This window comes from Gallus gallus, chromosome 19 (genome assembly GCF_016699485.2).
Source record: "Gallus gallus isolate bGalGal1 chromosome 19, bGalGal1.mat.broiler.GRCg7b, whole genome shotgun sequence".
Taxonomy (NCBI): Eukaryota; Metazoa; Chordata; class Aves; order Galliformes; family Phasianidae; genus Gallus; species Gallus gallus.
In genome coordinates this window covers 6,733,492-6,756,358 of record NC_052550.1, presented here as the reverse complement: position 1 = coordinate 6,756,358, position 22,867 = coordinate 6,733,492, and the positions used below count along the sequence as shown (strand labels likewise).

The following is a 22,867-nucleotide window of genomic DNA, read 5'->3' as shown; positions in this document are numbered from 1 at the left end:
CCTAGAGCGGCTCCCTGCGGGCGCGGTGCCTGATGGGACGGGCGGACCTCCCAACGCAGCGCCCCCCCGCGGCCGGGAGGCGCAGAGCACCGCATGCTCCCATCCCCGCGACCTCCGGAGGGCGAAGAACGAGAGGAGGCGGGCGGACATCAAAATAGTTTTATACAGGTTATTGGTATACAGGTAAAAAACGACCCGAGGGCTCCCCGCGGGGCAGCGCCGGCCCTCGCCTCCCGAGGAAGGGCGCTTTGAGGCCCTCGTGGAAACGTACAGCGAAGGCACAGTGCGCGTGGGGCAGACGCTTCCACGGACGGACGGACGGACAGAGGGACAGATGGGCTCCTCGGCACGCTGAGCACCACTGCAGCACAGAGAAGTCTCACACGGCTACAGAACCATCGGCCCTATCAGCCCCGCTCACCTCCCAAGGACTTATTGCTGGGGACGGCGCTCTGCCCACGCGGCGCTCCAGGAGCTGCTGGAAGTCACAGCCCAGCACCAAACCCAGCACGGAGCCGGCAGCCCGCATGGGCTGTGCAGAGCAGAGGCACCGAGGGGCTCATTGACACCGCAGCAATGCAGGATAGGAGTGTGGACAATCACCTCCCTGTTCCCAGAGCGCCACTCCAGCCCCATCTTACTGCATGCTTCTCGCCCTGTACCAACACCACACAAGAGGGAAGGTCTGCTGCCACCCAAGTGTCATCTTCACCCCTCCAGGCAGCTGCCAAGACCCTCAGCACAGCCACAGCCCCGTGGCTCTGGAGAGGCATCTACCACCCGTGGGGTTCCTTGCAAGATAGGGACAGCAGCCTGGGCCAGGGAACCCACTGCGCTGCTCCTCCACAGCCCTCATCACACGTTTGGGTGCAAACACTCCAGCGATGCCCCACGCACATCTCAGGAGCAGACCTCCCTGCCTGCTGGAGGCAGACCAGCTCAGGGTACACCGGGTATCCAAGGCAGTGAGTGCTCCTGGCACTGCAGAGTTCGGTCCATTGGGAAAAAGAAAGAAACAAAAATGAACGAGCAGCAAGGAAATAAGTGCCTACATTCTAACCCCAGCCTTCTGCCCAGAAAGCACAAGAACTTCAGAAATATATAAAGGCTTTGGAAATCAAATGTCTTGAGCATCCTGCCCTTCTGGTCACCCCTTCACAGCCCCACAAACTCAGTGCAGCTTGAGGATGCACAACGCAGCTCCTCTTTCCAATTTCTTAAGTGCTCCAGAAGAGAATTTAACTGCTTTTTCCCTCCAGCACAGCCGCTCAGCCCTTCCTCACGCCTTGCACTCAGGTCCCACAGCACGCTGCAGACACACAAGCAGGTGGAGCTCTTGCTACATACTTCAGGGACACTGCAGTAGCAGAACTGAGCTAGGCCAGCAGGCTAATTTAGCACCTAGCATCACCAGAGCTTCATGAGAGGTTGTTTTCCAAGTGCTCCGATCACTAAATGGTATTAAATGGACAACAGCAAAGGGTGCAGCTGCTCTTCAAAAGTCAAGACCGAAGTCAGGCCATGGATACCCTCTCTCTGCTACTCCAATAATGCTCACAACAACCTCCAGTTGTGCTTTCAGACACTGTGCTGCTGCAACGCTAACATGAGACTCCAAAAGCCAAGTCCACATAAATGAGATGCAACCAGGGATGATGGGGACAGAAATTTTCCTCCCCAGAAGCAGGAACAGCAGTTCTGCAGAGCTGACAAGCTGCTGAACTTGGTCAGAGTTCACTGAAGCTCTGACACTCACTCCTTTCTCCAGTTCACACCAAGAATTGATGTCATCTCCCCCAGCTTTCAGGATGCCAAATCACTGCTCGGAACTAGCAACACATTAGAGGTGCTCCACAACCACTGCAGAGCGTGGCTGACCACAGCATCTCAAGGTAGGGAAAAGCTCCAGGGGAGCAGCTGAGAAGCAAGTACGGGCTGTTTCCAAGGGCTGCTCTGCAGAACGTGGAGTTGGTGATGGATCAAGGCTTCCACCACGTACAGTAAGAAAAATGAAATCCAAACAGGAAGATACCACTTCAGAGTGTTGTGACTATGACCCCACACAGGTCTTGGGGCACTTCCCCACCATCTGCTCACTGTGTTGAGATGCTGGGGAAGTGTCAGGAACTCTGCTGGCCACCCTGCTAAGTTACCTTTCAGTCAGCATCACGTGAACCTCCAGACCTTGCCCTAAAAACATAAGCCATGCCCTTAACCCAAACACAGCCTCTAACACCCACTGATTTGCATGTACATAGGAACAGAGCAAACAGCAGAAGGAAGTCAGGAGCTGCCACCCAAACCTCTGGAGGACACAGTCCTGCAAGTTAATGTTTCAAAACTGATCCAGAGGGATCACCCCTCCCTCCCACTGGGACTAGTCCATGGGAACTTCCTTTCCTGTCTGGGAGGTGTCAGTGTTTGCTGGAGTATAATGTTTCTTCTTCAGTGTCTGTTTCATCCTGGAATTCGTGGCTCAAGAGGGACTTCTTTGAGCCAGTGGACATCATGCGGATTTCATCCTCGTAATCGTCATGGTGCTGCCGCAGGCGGTGGAAGCCATCCTTGTGTCTGTTGGACTTAATTGAGCAGACACACCAGATGATACAGGCAGTGAGGACCAGAGCAGACATACTTGCACCTGCCAGAGAGAAGACACTGAATTTAATTCCATGTTCCCCACGCCAGAGGCTTCTACGTTTCCCAGCATCAATTTTCCCTTACACAATCACAGCCACTTCCCTCACTTCTGTGCCCTAGGAAGAAGGAGCTCAATCACAGTAGAGGAGCAATAGCTTTATTTTCTGGGCTAGCAATTTAAGATCACTGAGCTCCTCTGCAGACCACTGGGAATAACGTTTAGCCTCCCCAGCAGCAGCCACATCTACAAAAATGTATTCCTTATTGCTTACCCAGTGCCAGACCACTCAAAGAGACCTTGAGGAAGATGTAAGACCTGCTAGGTCCCAGCTCTATGCCCAAACAAGCTGTCCCCCTGCTGGCCATCTCAAGGTCCATTCAGGATCCTTCAGATCCCTGCAACATTCTCTACTTCCTCTCCCCCTCTTATCTGCTAGCCCAGCATTCCTAGAGCCAAGGGCTGTTGGACCAGACTGCAGGGACAAGCATATGTTCAGAAGGGAAAGCAGGAGGAGGTGACTCAATGCTGCAGGCTACTTTTCCAGTTCAGTAAAAAACAAAAACAAACAAACAAAAAGAACAGTTACTGTCAGGATGAACCAGCCCAGAAAATAAGGCTTAAAGCTTTGAATGAAGCTATCACTTTACCTGCAACTGTTACAACCAGCTCCCGTGGCAGACCAAATATCTTGTTTTCCATGTCAAATACAATGAACACAGAGCTGGGTGCATCATGGCGTACCAAGACCTATGGAGAGATGCAACAACTCAGTCTGCTTCAACATTTACACATCTGGTAGGTGTCCAAAGGAAAAACAAAAAAGACATCTGCTGCCCAGGGCAGAACCAGGCAGATGCCAAAGATAAATGCAATGTAGGGAAAAACTGTTGCCCAGAAAAACTCCGCCATGTTCAGAAATTCCTTTCCATTACAACAAGACAGAGGACAACTAATGTAGCCAGAAGCTAAACACAGCTAACAAGGTATAGCCCAGGTAAGAGCAGTTATGGATGGATGCTTTCATATGAGAGCAAGGGAAGAGAACTCCAGTAGATATTCACACACCTGCATATGCTTCTGTTGGTACCCGTCAGCTATAGCATTGATGTTATGCAAACCAGGAGCCAACAGCACATGGAAATAGCCACCTTCTTTAGTACAAATCCTCAAACCTTCATTAAGAACAATGACAGCTTTAGAAATTGCCTTGCCACTCTTGTCTTGGACAAACCCATGGACTCCTTTGTGAACCTGAAACAAAACAAAGCATTTCCAATGCCTCATGTTCAAGTCCAAGCGTAGGGCATATTTTTAACTAAAACAGGACCTAGGCCTCCCCTTAAGATACGTGTTCTTCAGCAACCTTAACCATCACCCCACCGTGACACTCCCCTTCTCCCTTAAGAAAGAATACTGCAAGGGCTGCTCAGCCCACTAGAAAATAACCCACCCATCCCACCACCCTCACTCCCAGCAAGGATTTGTCCCCTCAGATCATCACTCACCTCCACAAGCATGCTAAGGAGAGACCTCCTGTGTTCTGCCCACAGGCCAGGGAGCTGCCCTGCACTGGGGAAGTAACAGCAGCTGGTATAAACAGTGATCTCAGGACAGTGACCAAACGTAACGCTGAAATCCTGAAACAAAACCACCACAGTTACAAGAGGCAGCATTTAAAAGGTTTCCCAGAGTGCAGCTGAAGATAGTTGAGGTTTTGCCCAAATTTAAAGACATATCTGCAAGGAAGGAAAGCACTGTGATGAGATGAAGTACCTTCATACTTCCCAGGTGGCTGTGCCATTCAGAGCCACGGATCACACCCCCAGGAATATTCTCATCTGTGAGAGTAAGAACACAGCAATCAGACTGATCTGCTCCTAGCAGAACCCAGCACAAGTGGTCAGGAGGTTAAAGGATTGAACCAAACCTACCGGACTTATTTGGACAGCCTGGCTGGCCTAAATGCATCGACGGATGGTTGTTTGCATATACAGATGCCAAATGCTTCAGTGTTTCTTTGTTCTCCACTACAAACAGAAAGGTGAGACACTGGGAGTGCAGTTCCTATCAAGTGGGGGAAGAGATTCTTCTTCTAACCCCATGATCCTATATAAAACAGTCACACGTTGTTTCAGGAGGGTTTCAGATTTCCTCTTACATCAAGGGGTGGTATCACATGCAGAGGAAAAACTGAAATATTGTTCCGAAAACAGAAATGATAAATGTTCTGACTCCAAGCTGAATCCTGCGAGGGTGCTGAGCTTTGCTTTATAGACTGCCAGCAAATTCTCCAGAAACAAAGGGTTAAACCCAAAAGGAAGCTAAAGCACACCATCAGCACAAGAACACTAAGAAAAGGACAAGCTCTTACACCATGCAGCCCCATGACTAGCCAGAGTCTAATTGCACGGAAGACCCTGGAGGAGTCAGTCATACCTGTCTGCACTGGCTTATCATAGGGATAAGTGACAAGCAAAGATCCACCATCTAGAGCAACGGAGAGGCTGAAGTCCCGCTTCAATATCAAGTTATCTATGATGGCTTTGGTTTCAGGCTCTCGTGTTCCTGAATACCTGGAGTAATTGCCTGTAAATGAGAACAACAAATAGGAAAAGGGATTGATGATAGTTTCCTCTGCTATTTGAGAGGCTTGCAGAATTATGTTTCTTCTTTATGGCTGAAATTATCTGCCTGAAAACATATTTGCTAGGTCTCAGCAGATTGCTTCTGAAAGATTAAGTAAAGCACCTCATCCACGCTGCTCATGGGTGGAATTCATCTGCAAAGCTTAACCAATGTGACACATCACTGTTTTCCCAATCTATTTACTTTTGTGATGCAGAGGGTGTTTCATGTGTGTTTGCTTTCTTCATTGTCCTTGAACTGACTCCTAAGAAAGCACTTGGGATGATTCCAACCAAAGGTGGCCAGAGAGAACACTTCCTCTCCAGGAAAGGTGGGCATAGCACTGGTACAGAACTCTGGATATACCAGGCAGTTAAAGGTATGGAAAAGGAAACTGTTTCCAAAGAGCAAGAATAGAGAATGCTTTTCAGAAACGTAGCACTGAAAGAAATCAATTAACAGGAAAAAATAGTGTCTGATCTCTGGACTGCTCCTAAAGAGCTCTGCTTTGTCTTCTCCCTTCCGTATGAAGGTCTGCAAATTATGGTCTCTAAGGGGAATTCAAGCTCTGGACATTTCCCAGCAGCTGTGCTACCTCAGTTCTGAGGCAGAAGCACTGCCCTCTTTACAGGAAGACCCCATAATCAAACGAGTACATCCAACCCCAGAGAGACCAGCAGGAGACCTCTACTGCAGCCTGCATTTCTATGGGACACCACATGTCAGTTTGCATGAATTGGCTTTACTTGTGAAGTCCGTGTCCAGATCTCTGCCATGGGCATTAGTCCGGCCTATGTTGGAGGTGCAGCCCCTCTCCTGTGCTATCTCCCGTCCGTCTGGGTTCAGGGATGGCACGATCACAATCCGTGTTCGGTCAATCAGCTGAATAAACCAGGAAGGAAAAAACATATCAATACAATTAATAGCATTTGTTCCCTGTACATCTCCTTTGCCTCAGTCTTATCCTAGGAATAGCTGCTTCTATTGATTTCACAAGTCACAGGTTTCCATCAGCCCCACAGATCTCCTGATATCCCCCCCTGTGTGCATGGGACCCACACACCAGAACAAGACAAGTCTCTCCTGATGGATGCTGTCTTCTCAGGGTACAATTGGAGGGCTCCAAGCCAGTCCCTTGCAGCAGAGCTCCTCACCTTTGTAACAGCAGCGTTCTTCTTGTAGTTCATGCAAAGAAATTCTGCCAGTGTCAGGAGCAGCTCAGTACCAACGGGAGCGTTCCCATGAATCCCAGCAACAAAGCGGATCTTGGGCTCCTCAGGCTCAGACTGGTTGGGCTTGTTGGAGATTTCAAGGGACCAAATCTGACGGAATTCGACGCTCTGACCCAGGCTGCCAAGAGAGAAGAAAGAGTTGTCAGCTCAGGAACAGAGCTTGGTCTTATAAACCCCGGTGTGGAAGGGAATGCTGCCTCCTTCCACAAGCAAGATACTGAGACAAGTGGCACAGCACGCTCAGCCACATCACAAGCATCCAGGTAGAGATGCACACAACACTCAATGCTCCATGCATCTCCACATAGCCTATAACACCACACTAAGTGTGGAAGGAATGGCGAAATACCTCCATGCGGGTTCGTTGCTCTGGACTTTTTTTTTCCCCTCACTAGTTAATGCAGGACACTTCCAGAGATCAAACTAATCCATAAAGCACCCAGTTCAGAGGACAAAAGCAGGTCTATTTCCAGCAGCGCAGAACTTGTTGCTACAGTTGTGCCATTAAGTTAGCAAACTGAATGCAAGCACAGCAGGGAACACAATCAGGGCTGATGCAATTGGAAGGACAATAGAGGCTACAGATCAGAACGGCAGCCTTGGCACCAGCACGGACAGCACATGGGCACACTGTGCCTGGTGACAACAAGCAACCAGGGCCCTGGGACAAAGAGGCCGGATTTGTGCCTTCTGAAGTTGACAGAGGGTAACAGCTACAGGTCACAAGGGAGAGCAGAGGACTACAAGGCGGCTCCTGCAGGAGGGCACAAACCTTGGCTCAGGGCATTACTTCAAACACCTCTCAGAACATTAAATTAAAATCTGAAAGCAGATAATTGAAAAAAATGCCATCGAATTTATGATCCTCATAGGTCCCCTTCCATCCCAGAATACTCTACAATTCTAAGATTCCTAAGCCATATCTGTCCACTTCTACAGCTTAGATGTCAGACAGATTTGGAAAATAGAGGGAATAGGGTGTGTGAAATAAATGTCTGCAGAAACCTGGCATCTCAATGCTGGGAATATCAGTGCAAGGCACCCCAGGCAGTTGAGTGCACCCCAGGTTTCAGTCAGTACAATGAGGTGTCAGCAAAAAAGCACATGGATGTGTCTGTGGGTCCCTGCAACTAATGCTCTGCTACCATGCCCTTACATCTGAGGCTCCTCTGAACTCAGGCACCACAGGGAAGGACAGGAACAAGCTCCCCCCATCTCTGTATCGCCTTCACAGCTCATCATTGCACTGCTTCTCTGCCATAGGTTGCTGCTCATGGAGGAGCTGAGCACTGCTGCTTTGAGTTTTCACCTGGAGAGATTTGTGATGTGGGGGTAGTTCAGATAGAGGCCTCGGAGGAACTCGGAGAGGTCCTTGTAGGGGCGGTATCGATAAGGAGAGACTTTCCCCGAAGAGGAAAGCAGGAGGTGTTCCACGCCATTCTCAGCAGAGAGATCCTTGATCAGAGTCTCAAACTCCTTCTCATTGGGGTCGCTGGTGTCTGGGGTATTCGGGACCGGCACCTTCCCCTCCTCCACTTTGGCATCTGTCCGTTTTAGAGTGAAGTTGACCTGCACTGCACCTTCACTGTCAACTGCCACTGTCTTAGTGACAGGATTGTACCTGCCCAGGGAAGAGAAGGGACAAGGAAAGGTCAGGGGTTGAGGCCTCACACACTGAGCCACCCCCCGCTACTGCCCAGACACTCAGCACAGGTCTGCTACTGCTCTCCAGCCAAATGAAGCAAGAGACACAAATGCAAACAGCAGAAAACTCTTCAAAAGGGACATGGGAGAGGCAGGGCAGGGAGCAGCTCAGGACTCAGCACAGCCCTGAGCTGCTTCTGGTGCAGGTGTTGCAGGGTTATGTGGCAGGCAGGACGACAGGTCAGGCAGCTTTAACCCAAAGAACAACAAGATTTTGGCAGCCATTAAAGTCATTTCTGTGGGCAGCTGCCTGTGTGAGAATTTCCCCTAAAAACACCCAGTCATCAACTGCTTCCCCACACCAGCTCCAAACAAGGGAAGATTTGGACTCTACACTGTCACCAAAGGAACCGTCCCGACATCAGGGTAGCACAGCTTTGTCAGCTCTTGACTAAGAAGCCAGGAGAGCACTGTGGCAGTTGAGCAGTGCCTATCCCATGTGCCACAGCTCGCTCACCCTCGTGCAGATGCTGTGATCTTGTACGTCCCCTGCACCAAGAGGCGCCAGTAGTCTCCATCCTTGTAGGTGGTCACCGGGTGGTTGATCTCAGCGACGCTGATGGTGGCATTGAGAATGCCCCTTCCATCCGTGGCATCCAGCACGAAGCCCCAGACCCCACGGTGAACCTGGCACAGACCCGGAGAGCCCCACTCAGTGCCAGCCCTCCAACACACAGCACCACTGTGGGAGTGCTGGCATGCAGAGCCTGCCAGCTCCTGGAGGAGCAACACGTCCCAGAAGGGTTCGGGTGAAGCTGGTGTGGACAAAGATCACACGAGTAAAACAAATGGGCAATTGTTTGGCTCACGATGCCATGATGGTACGCTGTGCCCCACACCTTTGTTTGCATGCCCCAGCTGCACTGTGCTGCCAGCAGCCATGAGCCAGGTGGAAACGGCACAGAAGGGACACTCTAGCCAAGGGAAAACTGAGCTACTGGGAAATGAAATGCCCCCACCTGCACCACCTGGCTGCTGTGTCCATATAGATTTTTGGCATGTTAGGAAGGAGGGGAGAAGGGGAAATCAATGCATGTTAGGATGGGAAGGATTGCTTTGGAGCAGGGACCCAGACTGGCCAGGAAGCAGCACTCACTGCAGTGTGTGGATCAGCCTGTTTATTCCAGCACCTCTAATCCAGGCCTAAGAGGCAGCTCTCACCATTGTTTGGGGTCAAAGTGTCTCACCTGCTTCATGAACTGCAGGAGGGACCTGCGGTTCTGCTCCCAGTACTTCGGCAGCTCCTCTGCATCTGGGTATTTCACACAGCCCAACTCAATGGTCACTTCAAAGCAGTTTGTGTTTAAATAATTCCAGTCTTGCATCCCACCTACAACAGGAATGTGAAAGTAGTTTTGATATGACCTCCTGAAGGAAGCTGTAACATAGCTCAAAGAAAAACAATTTAAAACAAAAATCAGATACTAGAGGAAGATTAAATACTAACTACTACATGCAATTAATACCCAAGTGAAAAGCCTTTTTAACATGGGGCAAGATTCAAGCTTCAGGGGGAAATCAACACTGCAGACAAATAACCACCCTCCTTGTAAATGCCTTTCATGTCTATATGCTGCTGGTAACCAGAAAAACCACATCATAAATTCCTCCCCTCCAGAATAACTTAACCTGGGTACACTACTGAAGAGGTTACAAAAGAAACCCAAGTCCCAGTAAGCTGGGTTGAGAGATGCAAAGTCTGTGAACGATCAGACTAAATTCTTTAAGCTGCACGCGCATTAACTTGGAAAGAAACACTGCAAGAGACTTCAGGATGACTTCACCTGGAACATTGTACCACTGGGCCCCATTCGTGATGCCATGTGGGAAGTACTCGTTGGGGTACATATCCTTACATGGGCTTCCCTGATACATCTTTTTATTTTCCTGAAAAACAAGATGCAACATGTGAAGCTGAGTCTGCTCTCTATAGCCACTGGCACTTCTGTTCTAACAGACTGGCTCCTCTACCACAGACTCAGAGAGCTCATGACAGCATCAGGAACTATCCTGGCAGATGGGATTTCCCATTTTAGATCTCTACCTTGGAGTAGGAAAGTGCCAGCTGCTGAAACACAGCGTCGTCTGGGGATTTGCTGTATATGGCCATTCCTTGTTCATCGTCATCATAAGGGTAATTAACCACCAGAGAACCTGCAGTGGAAATGAGATTTGACTCAGACTTGTACACTCTTCAGTGGAGTCCTCAGCCTAACAAAAAAAGCTTTTCTTTTTCTTTGGAGAGTGTCAGGACCAAGCTCTCAAGATTTGGCTGTAAACATAACATTAGGCACAGTGAACAAAGGAGACAACAAAAGCACAGGAAAAGATGAGACAGCATCCAACAAGGAAGGCAAACCCCAACCACGACATGTCAAAGCTGTGCCCTTACATTCAGGAGGGATGGGCACAGCCTGCTAAATTGCTTTCCCAGAGGAGTGAACACAAATGAAATTTCCTAAAGCACTCCCAGTGCCCCTGGCCCAATTGCTGCAGCTTGTTAACCTTCTGGAGCTTACTGCAAGGACAGGCAGACTATGACAGCTCCGGCTGGCTGAAACTTTCACCTAAGCAAGCTGTGCTAATGGCACTGTGGGACCCAGACAGCGCTGCTGCTGGAGAACAGCCAGCTCCCTCTCACCCACACACTGTACTTCTGCACTGCAGAATTAAACATGCTAGCACAGAGCAACACCTGCAAGTCACCACAGCTCCAAGCCAACAGACAAAGTGTCTAGGGAATAAGCCGTAATGCGAAGACTTAATTTAGATCACTCTAAAAAGATAATTAAATTACAGCAAATTTCATCGTTCTGCTACGCAATCCGAGGCAGGGAACCCTCAGGATTACATCGTTTTTCCTTCAATTTATAAATACTATGAAGTCTCTGACAGCCATGGCACTGCCACGTTCACAGAACCAGCCACTGAGCAGCTGCTCAGTGCCCAACTGCCCCATCTCTTCACAGGCAACGTGCCAGCTGCTGTCCTGTGCAAGTGCTCCCTTCAGAAAAGTGGCTGTACTCCTCCCAGCAGCCTCTTCAACTGCCTACAAGTGTGCTTGGAGACATGGCTTTCAGCTTCTGATCCATCTTCCTGCAGCACAAATTCCAACCAAGTAGTAGTAGATTTGGTTTCCCCTTTTTCTACAGGCAGCATTCTTGGTACAGGAACCTGGCTGCTTTTGCTCCTGCTGTTTCACAGCAGTGCTCCTCAGTCCACGCCACAAACCTCGGTGGTGAAGGAGCCTGGTGTAGCTGACATACCTCCATGCAGGTTTGCTGAAAGCACAAATGGGTAAGTCTTCAGCCAGCTCATGACAGCCAGAGTTTCAGGCTGTGGAGGGTCTGCCACCTGGAAGAACTGATCTGGGAAGTTCCGGTTCAGGTCGTAGTTGTTGCTGTTGTTTCTGCCAACGGTTCCTCCTCTGTCTCCTAAAAAATAAACACAGGTTCAAGTTTGAACCCTATGCAATTTCCCATTTTGCTGTGGAGGATCTTGCTGAAGAGCTTCATACTATTGCATAGTGGAAAACAGTACGGAACACAACGGTGCTGGCTCCCTGCACCCCAGTGATGGGACACCCACTCCCCTGCAGCAGGAGTGCATAAAGGTGTCTGGGGGCCCTGTCAGTGCCAGTCAGGCCTCAGCTAGCAGAAAGACACTAAACCATGAACAATCCCAGCAGCTGCTGTCATGACCACAGAACCTCAGACCTTCTCAAACCAGCTGGACAAGTTCTGTGCTAAACATAAGCAGAGCTCTACTTCCAGAAAACTGTTCTGGACGAGCTTCATTGGGCCAATCTGCAAAAGCCACGCAGTTTGAAGGACTCCCTTGAACATTTTTGCCAATTTCAACACCACAATAAAAGCCTGTATTACCCTTGGACTAGTGCTCTGGAGACTGCCTGGCTCCCACATCATATGTTACTAAGAGCATGGACCAAAGCATAGCAAGTATGAGCTGTGTAAAAGGAATGTCTTTTTTTGTTTTTAAATAAGCCTTGGGATAGCCACAAACCATAAGGGGACCCAAGCAGGGGCAGCATATATAGCACTGCCAAAGCATAAGAACTCTTTCCAACCACTTCAGGCATCAGTCAGCCGCCCACTTCCTGCAGTGGTGGGTCCACCCACTCATTCCACTGCACACACCAAGTCCCTTCCCATCCCCCCTGTGCAGACAGCACTTTAGCTCCAGCAGAATGCTTCCAGACTTCCCAGAGGTACAACAAACCCCAGGTCTCGTTCTAGAGCTAGAAATCCCACAGATGTTTCAGCACAGGCAGCATTACCTTCCTGGGACTTCTCATAGCCATCTGGGTTCATGGATGGCATGATGTGGATCCGTGTGCTCCGGACCAAGTCAGTCACTTCAGGATCTGTGCCGAAGTTCTTGCAGAGGTACTCGATGAGGTTCAGCAGCAGCTCTCGTCCCACAACTTCATTCCCGTGCATGTTACCAATATACTTGAACTCTGGCTCACCTGCAGACACACAGCCATGCCAAAGAGATAATTATGGCTGTTATGTTAAAGCTTTGAGACATCTCACCACCACGAGCACTGCACTCAGACCTTTCTCCAGGCCACAGGGCATTTACCTAATACGTATCCTTCTGCTCTCACAACACCAAGAGGATGAATATTAGTGCAAGGAGCATGCTTGGTCTTTCTGTCCCCAGAGTGCCACCCACCCAGATAAGCATCCCTAGGAATGCTCTCTAACTCACCCAAGAGCCATCCATTGCACCTGGTCTTTCTAAAGAAGAGGAGTTCTGTCTCCCTTCAGATGCCAGCTCTACATTTCCTTTTTGCTCTGCCCATAGTCTACCAAAGCTAAGGGTCCACCACTCACATTTGTGTTTTGCTAGAAAGAATCTCCCACATCACCTGCTTCGTGGACACCAGGGTTGTCTGAGATCTCCATCACATAGAGCTCCCGCAGCTCCACTGACTTGCCCGCAGAGTACAGCCGGGTGATGTTGGGGTACTCGTTGGCATAGCGCCGCAGGAAGATCTCCATATCTGAGAAGTGGTGGTGGCGGAAGTCCACAGGTTGGACTGGCTGATGGAGAGAGGTTGGGCTTGGGGCTTCAGCCTGCACCACAGTGGAGGCAACGGTAGAAGCAGGGGCAGGTGTTGCTGTGAGCTGTGTGATGTTGGGAGCTGGTGCCATCACAGCTGGTTGCAAGAAGAAATCCACTTCTGTTGCATCTCCCTCCTTCACCTCAATGTTTTCTCTGGTCAGTGGTGTGTAACTGTAAGAAAAAAAAAAAAGGGCTGGCTTCAGCAAGGAGGCTCTGCAGAACAGAAGCCAAAACCTTTGCAGGTTTTCCCATCCTCATCCTCCCAGTCTGAGCACACTCAGATGTTAACAACTATGTGAGAGATTCACCAGCAAAACAAGCTGATGGGGCTCATCCCCCTGCCTCCAAATCCAACTGTGCTGCTGCCCTTTGCTGTGTCAGGGGCGTGAGTTCCTGTTTATGGACTTTCTGGGGAAGAAGGCACAGGTGCAGCACAGGGCTAGCCAGCAGCAAGCAACACATTTACCCCCCACATGTCAGGCAAACTATTACTGGGATGACCTACTGCACTTTCTCCTTTTGCCCATAAAATGCAGGTTTATACAAGCAAATGAAGGGGGCAGAAGTGCTGTGCATCCAGCAGCTCCCCACCGCAGCAGGGCAGGGGTGAACAAACACAGCTGCAGCTCTAATCCATTGCAGGAGACCTTTCCTGCTGCAGCTTCCAGCCAAACCCCTTAAATACACAAGATGCTCTGGGGGAAGAAATCATAACACAAGCAGTAGGCAGCACCACGGAGGCGTTACCCCATCGCAACGGCGGTCACGTTGTAGGTGCCAGGCACAAGCAGCCGGTGGTAGTCTCCATATTTGCCCGCTGTGATGTTATGAGCGATACCAGCAACAACAATGGTCGTGTTCTCCAAACCAGCCTTGGTGACTGCATCCCTGACAAAGCCCTTCACTCCAATGTGGACCTGAGGAAAACAACATAAGGCTCTGGCTGAAGATAGGTAACAGCAGGGCAACAGTGTCCTCACCAGTGATACCATCCCCTCCTGTCCCCACATGCACAGAGCAGGGCAGCTGCCAGGCAAAGACAAACAAGGGCGCATGATTCAGACAGTGCTTGGCCTGGGAGCAAGGGCAGGAAATTCAGTATGCACTAGGAAAGCAGCAGCTTCTCAAAACTGATCCTCCCTAGCTAATCCTCCCATTTGTCAACATGGGCATGCAACATAATGAACACAGCAGGGTTACAGGCCATATCGAGGGACAGAACACAGCTGCCTCCCTCCTCAAGCTAAACTGTCCCCTACTCAGCCCACACGTGGGTAGTGAGATCTGCAACTCACAGTCTTGCTCTGTAACACTGTACCCCATGAGGCCTCTCCGAGGAGCTCACTATCACTGAGGATGTGGGAACTGTAGCAGAACCACAGAAATGCACAGCAGCTTTGTAGTCCCCAACCTCTGCACAGCATCTGCAGCAGCTGTGTTACCGCATGCAGCCCATGAGAGCAGCAGATGCAGTGCTCCCAGCCCACCATGGGCATGGGGGTTTCTCAGCTGCTGTCCCCACGCACCACATCAGCTCACACCTTCTCAATGAAAGAAAGGAGGGATTCGCGGTTGTTCTCCCACTCCTGCTCGAGCTCAGAGGTCAGGGGGTACTTGCAGCAGGACAGCTCCAGCGTGATCTCAAAGCAGTCAGCCCACACGTAGTTGTAATCCTGCATCCCACCTGAGGAAACAAGGCAGAGATGTGTCACAAGAGCAATACACAGACATCCCTCCACAGGATGCACGCTCCTCTCTACCCTTCAGCCCCCTATGGCATCTCACCAGGACGCTGGCACAGCCCCAGGGAGAGAACCTCAGCAGAAAAGTCAGATGGGATCACTGTGAAAGCCTGTGCTGGGGGAGACAGAGCTCTCTTCTCCTGGTAACGAGCACACCGGGCATTCTGCAGGCAGTCCCTTTGGCCTTGCTGCTCTGTCAGCTGAACTTACAGCACTTGGCAGTACCCCTGGGTTCATGTCACTGGGAAGCTGTCTGCCAGATGCTACAGAGCCCAGACAGCACGGCTGGCACGCACAGCTGGAACGCTGCTGTTGCAGTCCTTCACTGTGTGCTGCAAGCTAGCCTTGGACTTGTAAGGCCTGCCTGCAGGAGAAGTTGTTCCACCCAAAACAAGCTTCAAGTTTGACACAAAAAAATGCACCAAAGTGCCAACCTGGGGAAGTTCAACAGCTTGGTGTGAAACCAACCAGCCCATGAGCACCGGAAAACAGGAGCACGCAAGAGCTGTTTCCCAGCATTAAGCTTATCTGTTTGTTCTTTCCTTTCAGAGAAACCACAGGCACTGCTACAAGTGAAAAAAGGTCACCTTGTTCTAGCAAGCACCCTGATCCCATTTGCTGAAGTTAAGATCAACCTTCAACATGCAAATCTGTTCCTCGAACAGGAATGAGTGATGTACCAGTGGGACGTGATGCTGCTGGGTACCAGCGCACGGTCCAGAGCTCAGGGCTGCAAACACAGTGCTCTGAACACTCATGGGAGCTTTCAGTAGTAAGCAGCACGACCCCCAAGCACCACAAGCCTGTCAAACAGCAGGATCCCAGCAGCTCAGCCTAAGAAATATGTGCTGGACGACTAACTGGCTGGAAAGGATGGGTAGCCATGGTGCAAACACACACCCTGGCATTGGCAGAGGCTGTGATAAGGCATGGCCTGGAAAGGTATCAGCACTGCTCCCCCAAGCACAGCAGCCTTCCAGTGAGCATGGCAGCTGTGAGCACTCACTGTCCAAAACAGGGACTGCTGTCCTGAATCAAAGAGCCCCATGGCAGCCTGGTGAAACAGATGGACTGACAGCACAGACCTCTGGGAAGACAGGAGGGATGGGGCTGGATCAGAGATGTCCCAGTTCTTCCTGGTTCTTCTGGGAGCCTGCTACCAAGGGAACAGGCAGCTCTCATAGCAAATCAAATGGCACTTCCCACTAGACAGAGAGTGTTGCAGCTTGTGCACGGGCTGAGATTAAAACAGGAAAGAGGCTTTTCTGGCCCAAAAAAAGTGTTTAAGGACCTAAAAAAATGCCTGTAAAGCTCAAGAGGTTGGAGGTGCCAGGCCTGTGACTCTGGTTTTACACAGCTCCTGTTACCAGGCTCAGAAAAGCAGCCTGCAGCGGGCTGCTCTCTCACCAGTAAACTCTGTGCAGAGCAGAACACTTTGCCAGCCTGGAACCATCTGTTCATAGCGGGATGCTAATGCATTTGAAAACATCCATACGTAAACCAGAGCCATTATGAAGCATATTTAGTGCTTCATCTGCCATCCAAGTAAATTTAGGACAGATGCTCACCCATAATACAGCAGTAACAGACTAAATTGGAGCGTGGTACATCGATTTTGGTGAGAGTCTCTTCAAGAAATAGTCCGCTGCATGCTTGAAAATTTGGATTGTATGTGCTGCACATATTTGCCTTTCTCACAGACCCATTGCAGAGCAGGACAGCTATTTTTACAGCATATGGAATCACATTTTTCCATATACCATCTGCACAGCCTCTCAGGGGCAGGCAGGAGATCTGCTGGTGTACAGACCTGTACCAGAAGGGCTGGAGCTGACCCTTTACTTTCCAACTCAGAAGCAGCCCTGCCCAGCAGAATCCTCCCCTTGCTCTGTCCCACCCCCTGAGCATCAGGACTGCCCTTCAGGCAGCAGGCTCAGACGTCTCACAGCACAGCAGCCCTACAGCATGCTTCTGCTCCCTGCCAAGCTCCACACCAGGAGGCAGGCGGCAGAACGCAGCACTCGAGTCATGCCTGGAGCTCCTGACACCATAAATACACCAGATGCCAGGGAAGCCATTCAGGCCAGCCTGGAAAGACTCAATTTTCAAACTGCATGATGAAGAAAGCTCTCTAATTCCAGCTCTCGATGGAGCAGAGCAGACATGAGGAGATGGAGACCTGCAGCTCAGTCACAGCAGAGAAAGGCTCCTGCCTGCTCTGCAGGGAGAGCAGATGGCACAAGGCAAGCTAGAGACGTGATTAAATACATTGCACAAGTTGCTTCCTCTGCGGACAGGGCTGATTGCCTCACAGCGTGAGACCAGCAGCAGCCCCAAAAAGGCAGAGGAATGTTTTGGTCCATTAGTCTGCAGTCATTAAAACTCAGAGGAGGTGAGGTTTCAGCCTGCAGCTCCAGAAGCTCACAGTCCAGCCCGGAGCAGCGCACCCCGCAGCCTTCCAGGGCCCTGAGGAGCAGAGCAGCATCTTCCCACGCACTGCACTGCCCAGTAGCTCACGCTAGACGTGAAAAGAGGCATCAGAGCCTGGAACAACCAAGCCAACCATAAATAAAAACTTACATGAAAGAATTGTATGTAAACACAGCGGCAGCTAACTGCATAACCCAGGAAGCCATGGGTGAAACCTTCTATCAGATCTGACACTGCAGTTCCTTTGGACATGCCCAGGAAGCAGAGGCCACAGCAGGGATCTCACAAGCAGCTGCTGTTCAAGGGCTCCTTTCAAATGCTCCAAGTTCAATGTCACCACAAGCTGCTCAGAAGTTGGCAAATGCACACATAACCCCCACCAAACCTCTCCCTGCCACAACACCTGGTAGGCACCTCCAGCACCTGCACAGCACAGATTGAAAGCAGCGAGGAAAGCATCTTTTACAGAGAGGCTACAAATAAAGAAAAACCCTCCCAAGGCAGCCCATAAAACACCCCATTCAATGTCACAATTAATTCTGAGTCAGGGCCTTTACCACCTAAAAGCAAACACATCCATCCCACAGACAAAAGTTCCTTATGTCCATGGACTCTCCAGGACAGCTGCCCTTCTCGACCCAGACTACACTAAGCTGCACCATAAAACGGCCCAAATTTCCAATTATTTTCTTGATCTGAACTGGCCATTCAGTAGTTAAAAGCCCTAGAGGTTACAAAGGAAGGAAGATGAAGCACATGTACAGCAGAGATAGCCCGAGCAGTGCCAGACACGCTTATCTATAGCAGCTGAAATGCAGCAGCCACGTTGAGCTGCGTGGCAGGGAGCCATACTCTCTGCTCACACTTGACCTTAAGAATTACTCGGATGGTTTGCACTTGCCACCTTAGCTTGATACACATTAAGAGGTTACTGAAAACAAAGTTAATGGGGTCTGGCACCAGCCTTAGCCCAAACTGGTAGCTCCAAGACAAAGAATCGCACAGCAATTGGCTTTCCAGTATGTTTGATTTCACACAATAAAACGTGGTAGGAAAATTTCCACCTGTTGAAACATTTTGTTCTCAATTCTTTGTTTTTCCTGGCTTTAGTTCACTTGGAGGCTGCAGCCTTTCCCAGCACAACCTGCTCTGCAGGCCACGAGCACATGCCCCGCACCTCAGGCATGTCATATGCTTCTCACCAGAGCTCAGCCCAGCCAAGGAGCTCCCCAAGTGTACCAGGATTTCCCCACCCTCCTTCTCCCACGCATTCCAGTTCTGCAGTCACTGGGAAAAGCCTCTCGGTCTGAGTACAGCAGCGTACCACTGACTCCCCATCCACTACTGAAAATCAGTGTTAACACCCAAAACCACAAAGCAATACTGAAACTTGACATAACTTCAAAATCTGCAGGCTGCCCCCCATGTTATCTGTTAGCTCATCTGCACTCCTCCCTCAACTGTGGGTTATACATCAGTGTAGGATGTGCTCCAAGGGCTGCCATCAGCAGCCAGGTGGAAGTTACGGGGCTGAGATGGCACAGGTGCCAGCCTAGCAGCACTTCACCCTGAGCTGGTGTTAGCACACTCTGCCTATAATCACTGCCTGCAGCCATCAGCACTGAGCCCGAGGTTGTGGCTTGTCACAGCTCAGGGGTTTGTTTCCGCAGAGGCTGAAAGTTGGAGGCTATTAGGTTATAAACCACAGTGCTGCGGTCTAGCTCACACCTTGCCATTTCCTACACGAGGAAAGCAGGCAAACCCCAGCTTCAGTAGCTTCCAAGACAAAGGCAGCCTGAAATATTCACACCTGTGCAACAGCTGCTGGAAAACCCTCTACGGGCTGGCTGGCACTGGTGGGGCATTCCCTATCCCAGCAGAAAGATGAAGTTAACGCTGTGGTGAGAAGCATTTCCTGCTCCAGGAGCAGGGGAACTCAAAGCAGCCTTCCTCCAGAGCACACCCATCCCAGTTCAGGAAGTAGCCAAAAGCCCTGGAGCTGCAGCGAAGAAACCTATTGATCTCAACGGCTGCCGATAACAACCACCACCAGAACAAGGCAGCACAGATCATCCAGGATATCCTGTTTGGTCATGAGCAGATGCACGAGATTACACAAACCTTCCCTGTGCTGAACTTTCCGCTTTCCAGAGTGAACCTTGAGCCAGTAAATACCAGCGCTGTGCTCGGCAGGGTGGAGGAGAGGAGACGGCTGTAGGCAAACATGGCAGAGCCACATCTTGTTTGAACACTGCAGCTTATCAGAACAGTGAAATCTTCAGGAATCACCGCTGAAACAAGGACTTCCTCCTCCAGCACGGCGGTGATGTAATCAGGTCTAATAATGGATCACTCTCCTCGCTTCCCCAGAAACGTGGACGTTGGGTTAGGATATGATTCAACTCTGGAATCCATGTTTTGGAAAGACACCATATGTTCAGAATTCGTTAAGCTGTAAGCTATTTGGGATCTGCTATGCCTGATTTCATCGCACTCCTGCCTTCTCCCTCAGCCCTAGCGCGAGGGAAAGTGGAGCAGTTCAGGCACAGCAAAGCAGTGCGACTTCTTCAGATCAGTTACGCCAGATTGGTGCTTTGTCCTCACCACAGAAGTCACTGTGCTGTCTGGTGAGCCCGTGGTTGTACAACTTCCGCAGAGGGGGTATGGAAATGGTGTAATTTCTTCTAAGGGCATGGCCAAGATTTCTCTTCCCGCTGCTCATAGAGTCCTTTCCACAAGAGCACCTCATCACAGAGTGGCATTTAAGTCTCAGAAGCAGCAGAAGTGATGCACGCAGCACAGCCCACTGCATGGCCAAAGCACCCCACCTCAGGGAGAGCAGCCAGGTTAACTCACACCGTGCACTTACATCACTCCACACCTTTACAACTGGCCACCTTTTAATCACTTACAAGTAAGCTCAGAGGTTTAACAGCCCTTGCAGAACACTGGCACTGGTTTCAGTTCAATGCTGCTTGGATTTTCAGTACGTTAACAAAAGCCCACCTTCCTGTATCATCATTAAAACCTGGTACCAACCTCAAAATCTTATGACAGCACCATTGAAAGACGAACCCACCCATGTGCAGGATAACCCTGTGGCAACGAATGAGGGCAGAAGAGCCCTCCAGCGTGCTGTGCTCTGCTCCTTACAAGCATCTCCCAAGCTGAGATTCACCAAGCGCTTGCCAGCGTGACCACGAAGCCATTTCAAGCTGCTAGAACACATCCCAGCTTAAAAACATCACCTCGCCTACCATCCTTCCCTTGGTGGTCATCACTGCTGCTTCTCAGCAGGAGCAAGAAATCATTTCTATACACCGTTATGTGACCTAAAGTAGCAGCCTGAGAGGCTCAGCAGCACAGCTTACCTTCCACATCATACCACTGGGCACCATTGGTGATGCCCTCTGGGAAGGTCTCTCCCTCCTCGCCAGGGCAATTTGGCTTGCCAGTCCTCATTATGGGGTGATGTGATGCATAAGCTTTTGCCAAATATTTGAACACTTCGTCATCAGCTGATTTACTGTAGACTCCTGTGGGCTTATGTGTGGGAGAGTCATCGTAGGGATAGCTTGCAACCACTGAGCCACCATGCAGGTTGCCAGAGAGCAGAAACCTGGGGTTGGGAAGGAGAAGGAAAGAATTAAGGGTCATACCGGAACACTGTGAATAAGAAGCCAGCAACAGCCGCCTCCACCAGAAAGACAACTGAAACTCAGCATGATTTTGTGTCTGAGCAGAGGTAACACGACCAATACTTCTGGCCTTGCTTCAGACAGCACACATGAATTGGGTTACACCTGTTATCTATTTCTTTTTGTTTGTTTTATTATTGAAGTCAAGCAGGTCTGTTTACCCGTTCCTTCCTGTACCAGCACTATGTTGGTGCAGCAAGCTCAGCAGCCCCAGCTGGTGCACAAAGGATTGCATTCTTTCTATTCCAGCCTGGTTTAAATGAAAATCTCACCTCACCTTTGCAAAACCATTAAATTAACAAACAGAAAGCAAAAAGTGATTTCCAAAATGATATTAAGAATGTGCAAGGCTTTCTCTTGCAGCTAACTTTGAACTGTACCAAACCAGGAGGGCTCCTGGACAACCGAGCCCTCTGACCGGGACACACCAGACACAGTGCAGCCTGCAGAGCCTCCCCCACCATGGCTCGTGGTGGGCAGCCACACACCGAGTGTTAACAAGGAGAGCTCCGCGAACTAAACCTTGCATCCAAAGCTGAACGGGAGAGGGCAGAGAGCGGCCCGCGCCCCAGAGGAAGGCAACTCCGGAGGACGGGCACTGGGAAGAAGGCAGCCCGGACGACAAGGGGCCGCCCCGCACTCACTTGTTGCGCCGCATCCAGGCGATGAGGGCTCGCACCTCGGGCACGGGCCCCAGGTCGGGCTCGGAGGCCTCGAATTGGTCGGGGAAGCTGCGGTTGAGGTCCCGGCCGCGGCTGTTCTCCCTGCCGCTCGCCACGCCGCCGCCGCAGTCTCCCTCCTGGGCGTGCTCGAAGCCGTCGGGGTTGAGGCTGGGCAGCAGGTAGAGGTCGGTGGTGTTGAGCAGACGGCCGATCCGCACGTCGCCGCCGGCCCAGCCCCGCACCAGCTCCCGGGCCAGCTGCAGCAGCAGCGGCCGCGCCAGGGGCTCGTCGCCGTGCATGTTGCCCACCAGCTTCACCTGCGGCCGCCCGGGCAGGGGCGACCCGCCGGGCTCCTCGCCGGCCCGGGGCGCTTCCAGTCCCGCCGTCAGGCGCAGCACCCACAGCGGCCGCCCCTCCACCGATTCGCCGATGCTGAAGAGCCGCGCCAGGCCCGGGGGGGCCGAGGCCGCCAGCTCCCGCAGCGCCTCGCCCAGCTCGGCCGCGTGCAGGTACCGCAGCGCCTCGCCGGGCTCCGCCGCCTCCGCCTTCTTGATGTGGACGCCGCGCGCCGGGCCCAGCAGCGCCAGCAGCGCGCAGAACGGCAGCAACACACGCGGCCCCCGGTCGAGCCCCCGCGCCGCGCTCGCCATGACCCCGCCGCACGCCCGGCCCCGCCGCGCCGCGGAGCCGCCGCGCACCGGGAGGGGGCGGACGCGCTGCTCCAGCCGCCAGCCAATGAGAGGCGGCCCAAGGGTGAAGCAGCCAGGGTGAGAGGGAGAGCGGCCAATGGGAAGCGGAGGGCGGCGCTACGTCACGGGGGGCGGGGCGACGCACAGCGTGGTGGCGCCCCCTGTTGGCCGCGCCGCTCCCGGCCTCGCGCGGAGCGCCTCGCCGCGGGACGGCAGAGCGGTGTGACGGCGCGGGGCTGCAGCGGTCCTACCCGAAAGGTAAAGGCGAAGTTAGTGCAGTTAGATGCGAATCACAGCCGTGCTGCGTGCCACTGCAGGACAGAGTGCCTGAAGAGACAGATAAATAATACTTG

General features: G+C 51.4%; 1 protein-coding gene across 1 annotated transcript; it reads right to left on the bottom strand.

The window, feature by feature from the left end:
- Positions 1–145: 145 nt before the first annotated feature.
- Positions 146–22,567, bottom strand: CPD (carboxypeptidase D). Its single transcript, XM_415836.7, has 21 exons — positions 21,808–22,567; positions 20,837–21,084; positions 14,835–14,977; positions 14,041–14,210; positions 13,097–13,464; positions 12,500–12,691; positions 11,469–11,636; positions 10,247–10,356; positions 9,987–10,089; positions 9,390–9,532; positions 8,660–8,829; positions 7,808–8,119; positions 6,421–6,616; positions 6,013–6,148; positions 5,078–5,227; positions 4,573–4,668; positions 4,415–4,479; positions 4,147–4,278; positions 3,707–3,892; positions 3,289–3,388; positions 146–2,641 (listed from the first exon to the last, which is right to left on the bottom strand). The coding sequence occupies exons 1-21, from the start codon at positions 22,473–22,475 to the stop codon at positions 2,415–2,417; spliced, it is 4,083 nt and encodes a 1,360-aa protein (XP_415836.2). The 5' UTR covers positions 22,476–22,567; the 3' UTR covers positions 146–2,414.
- Positions 22,568–22,867: the final 300 nt, after the last annotated feature.

Coding starts and splice junctions, on each gene's coding strand:
- CPD (XM_415836.7), bottom strand. CDS start 22,475: ATGGCGAGCGCGGCGCGGGGGCTCGACCGGGGGCCGCGTGTGTTGCTG. Junction 11,637..12,499: donor CTATGAGAAGTCCCAGGAAG/GTAATGCTGCCT, acceptor TTTATTTTTTAG/GAGACAGAGGAGGAACCGTT. Junction 3,389..3,706: donor ACCAACAGAAGCATATGCAG/GTGTGTGAATAT, acceptor ATCTCTCCATAG/GTCTTGGTACGCCATGATGC.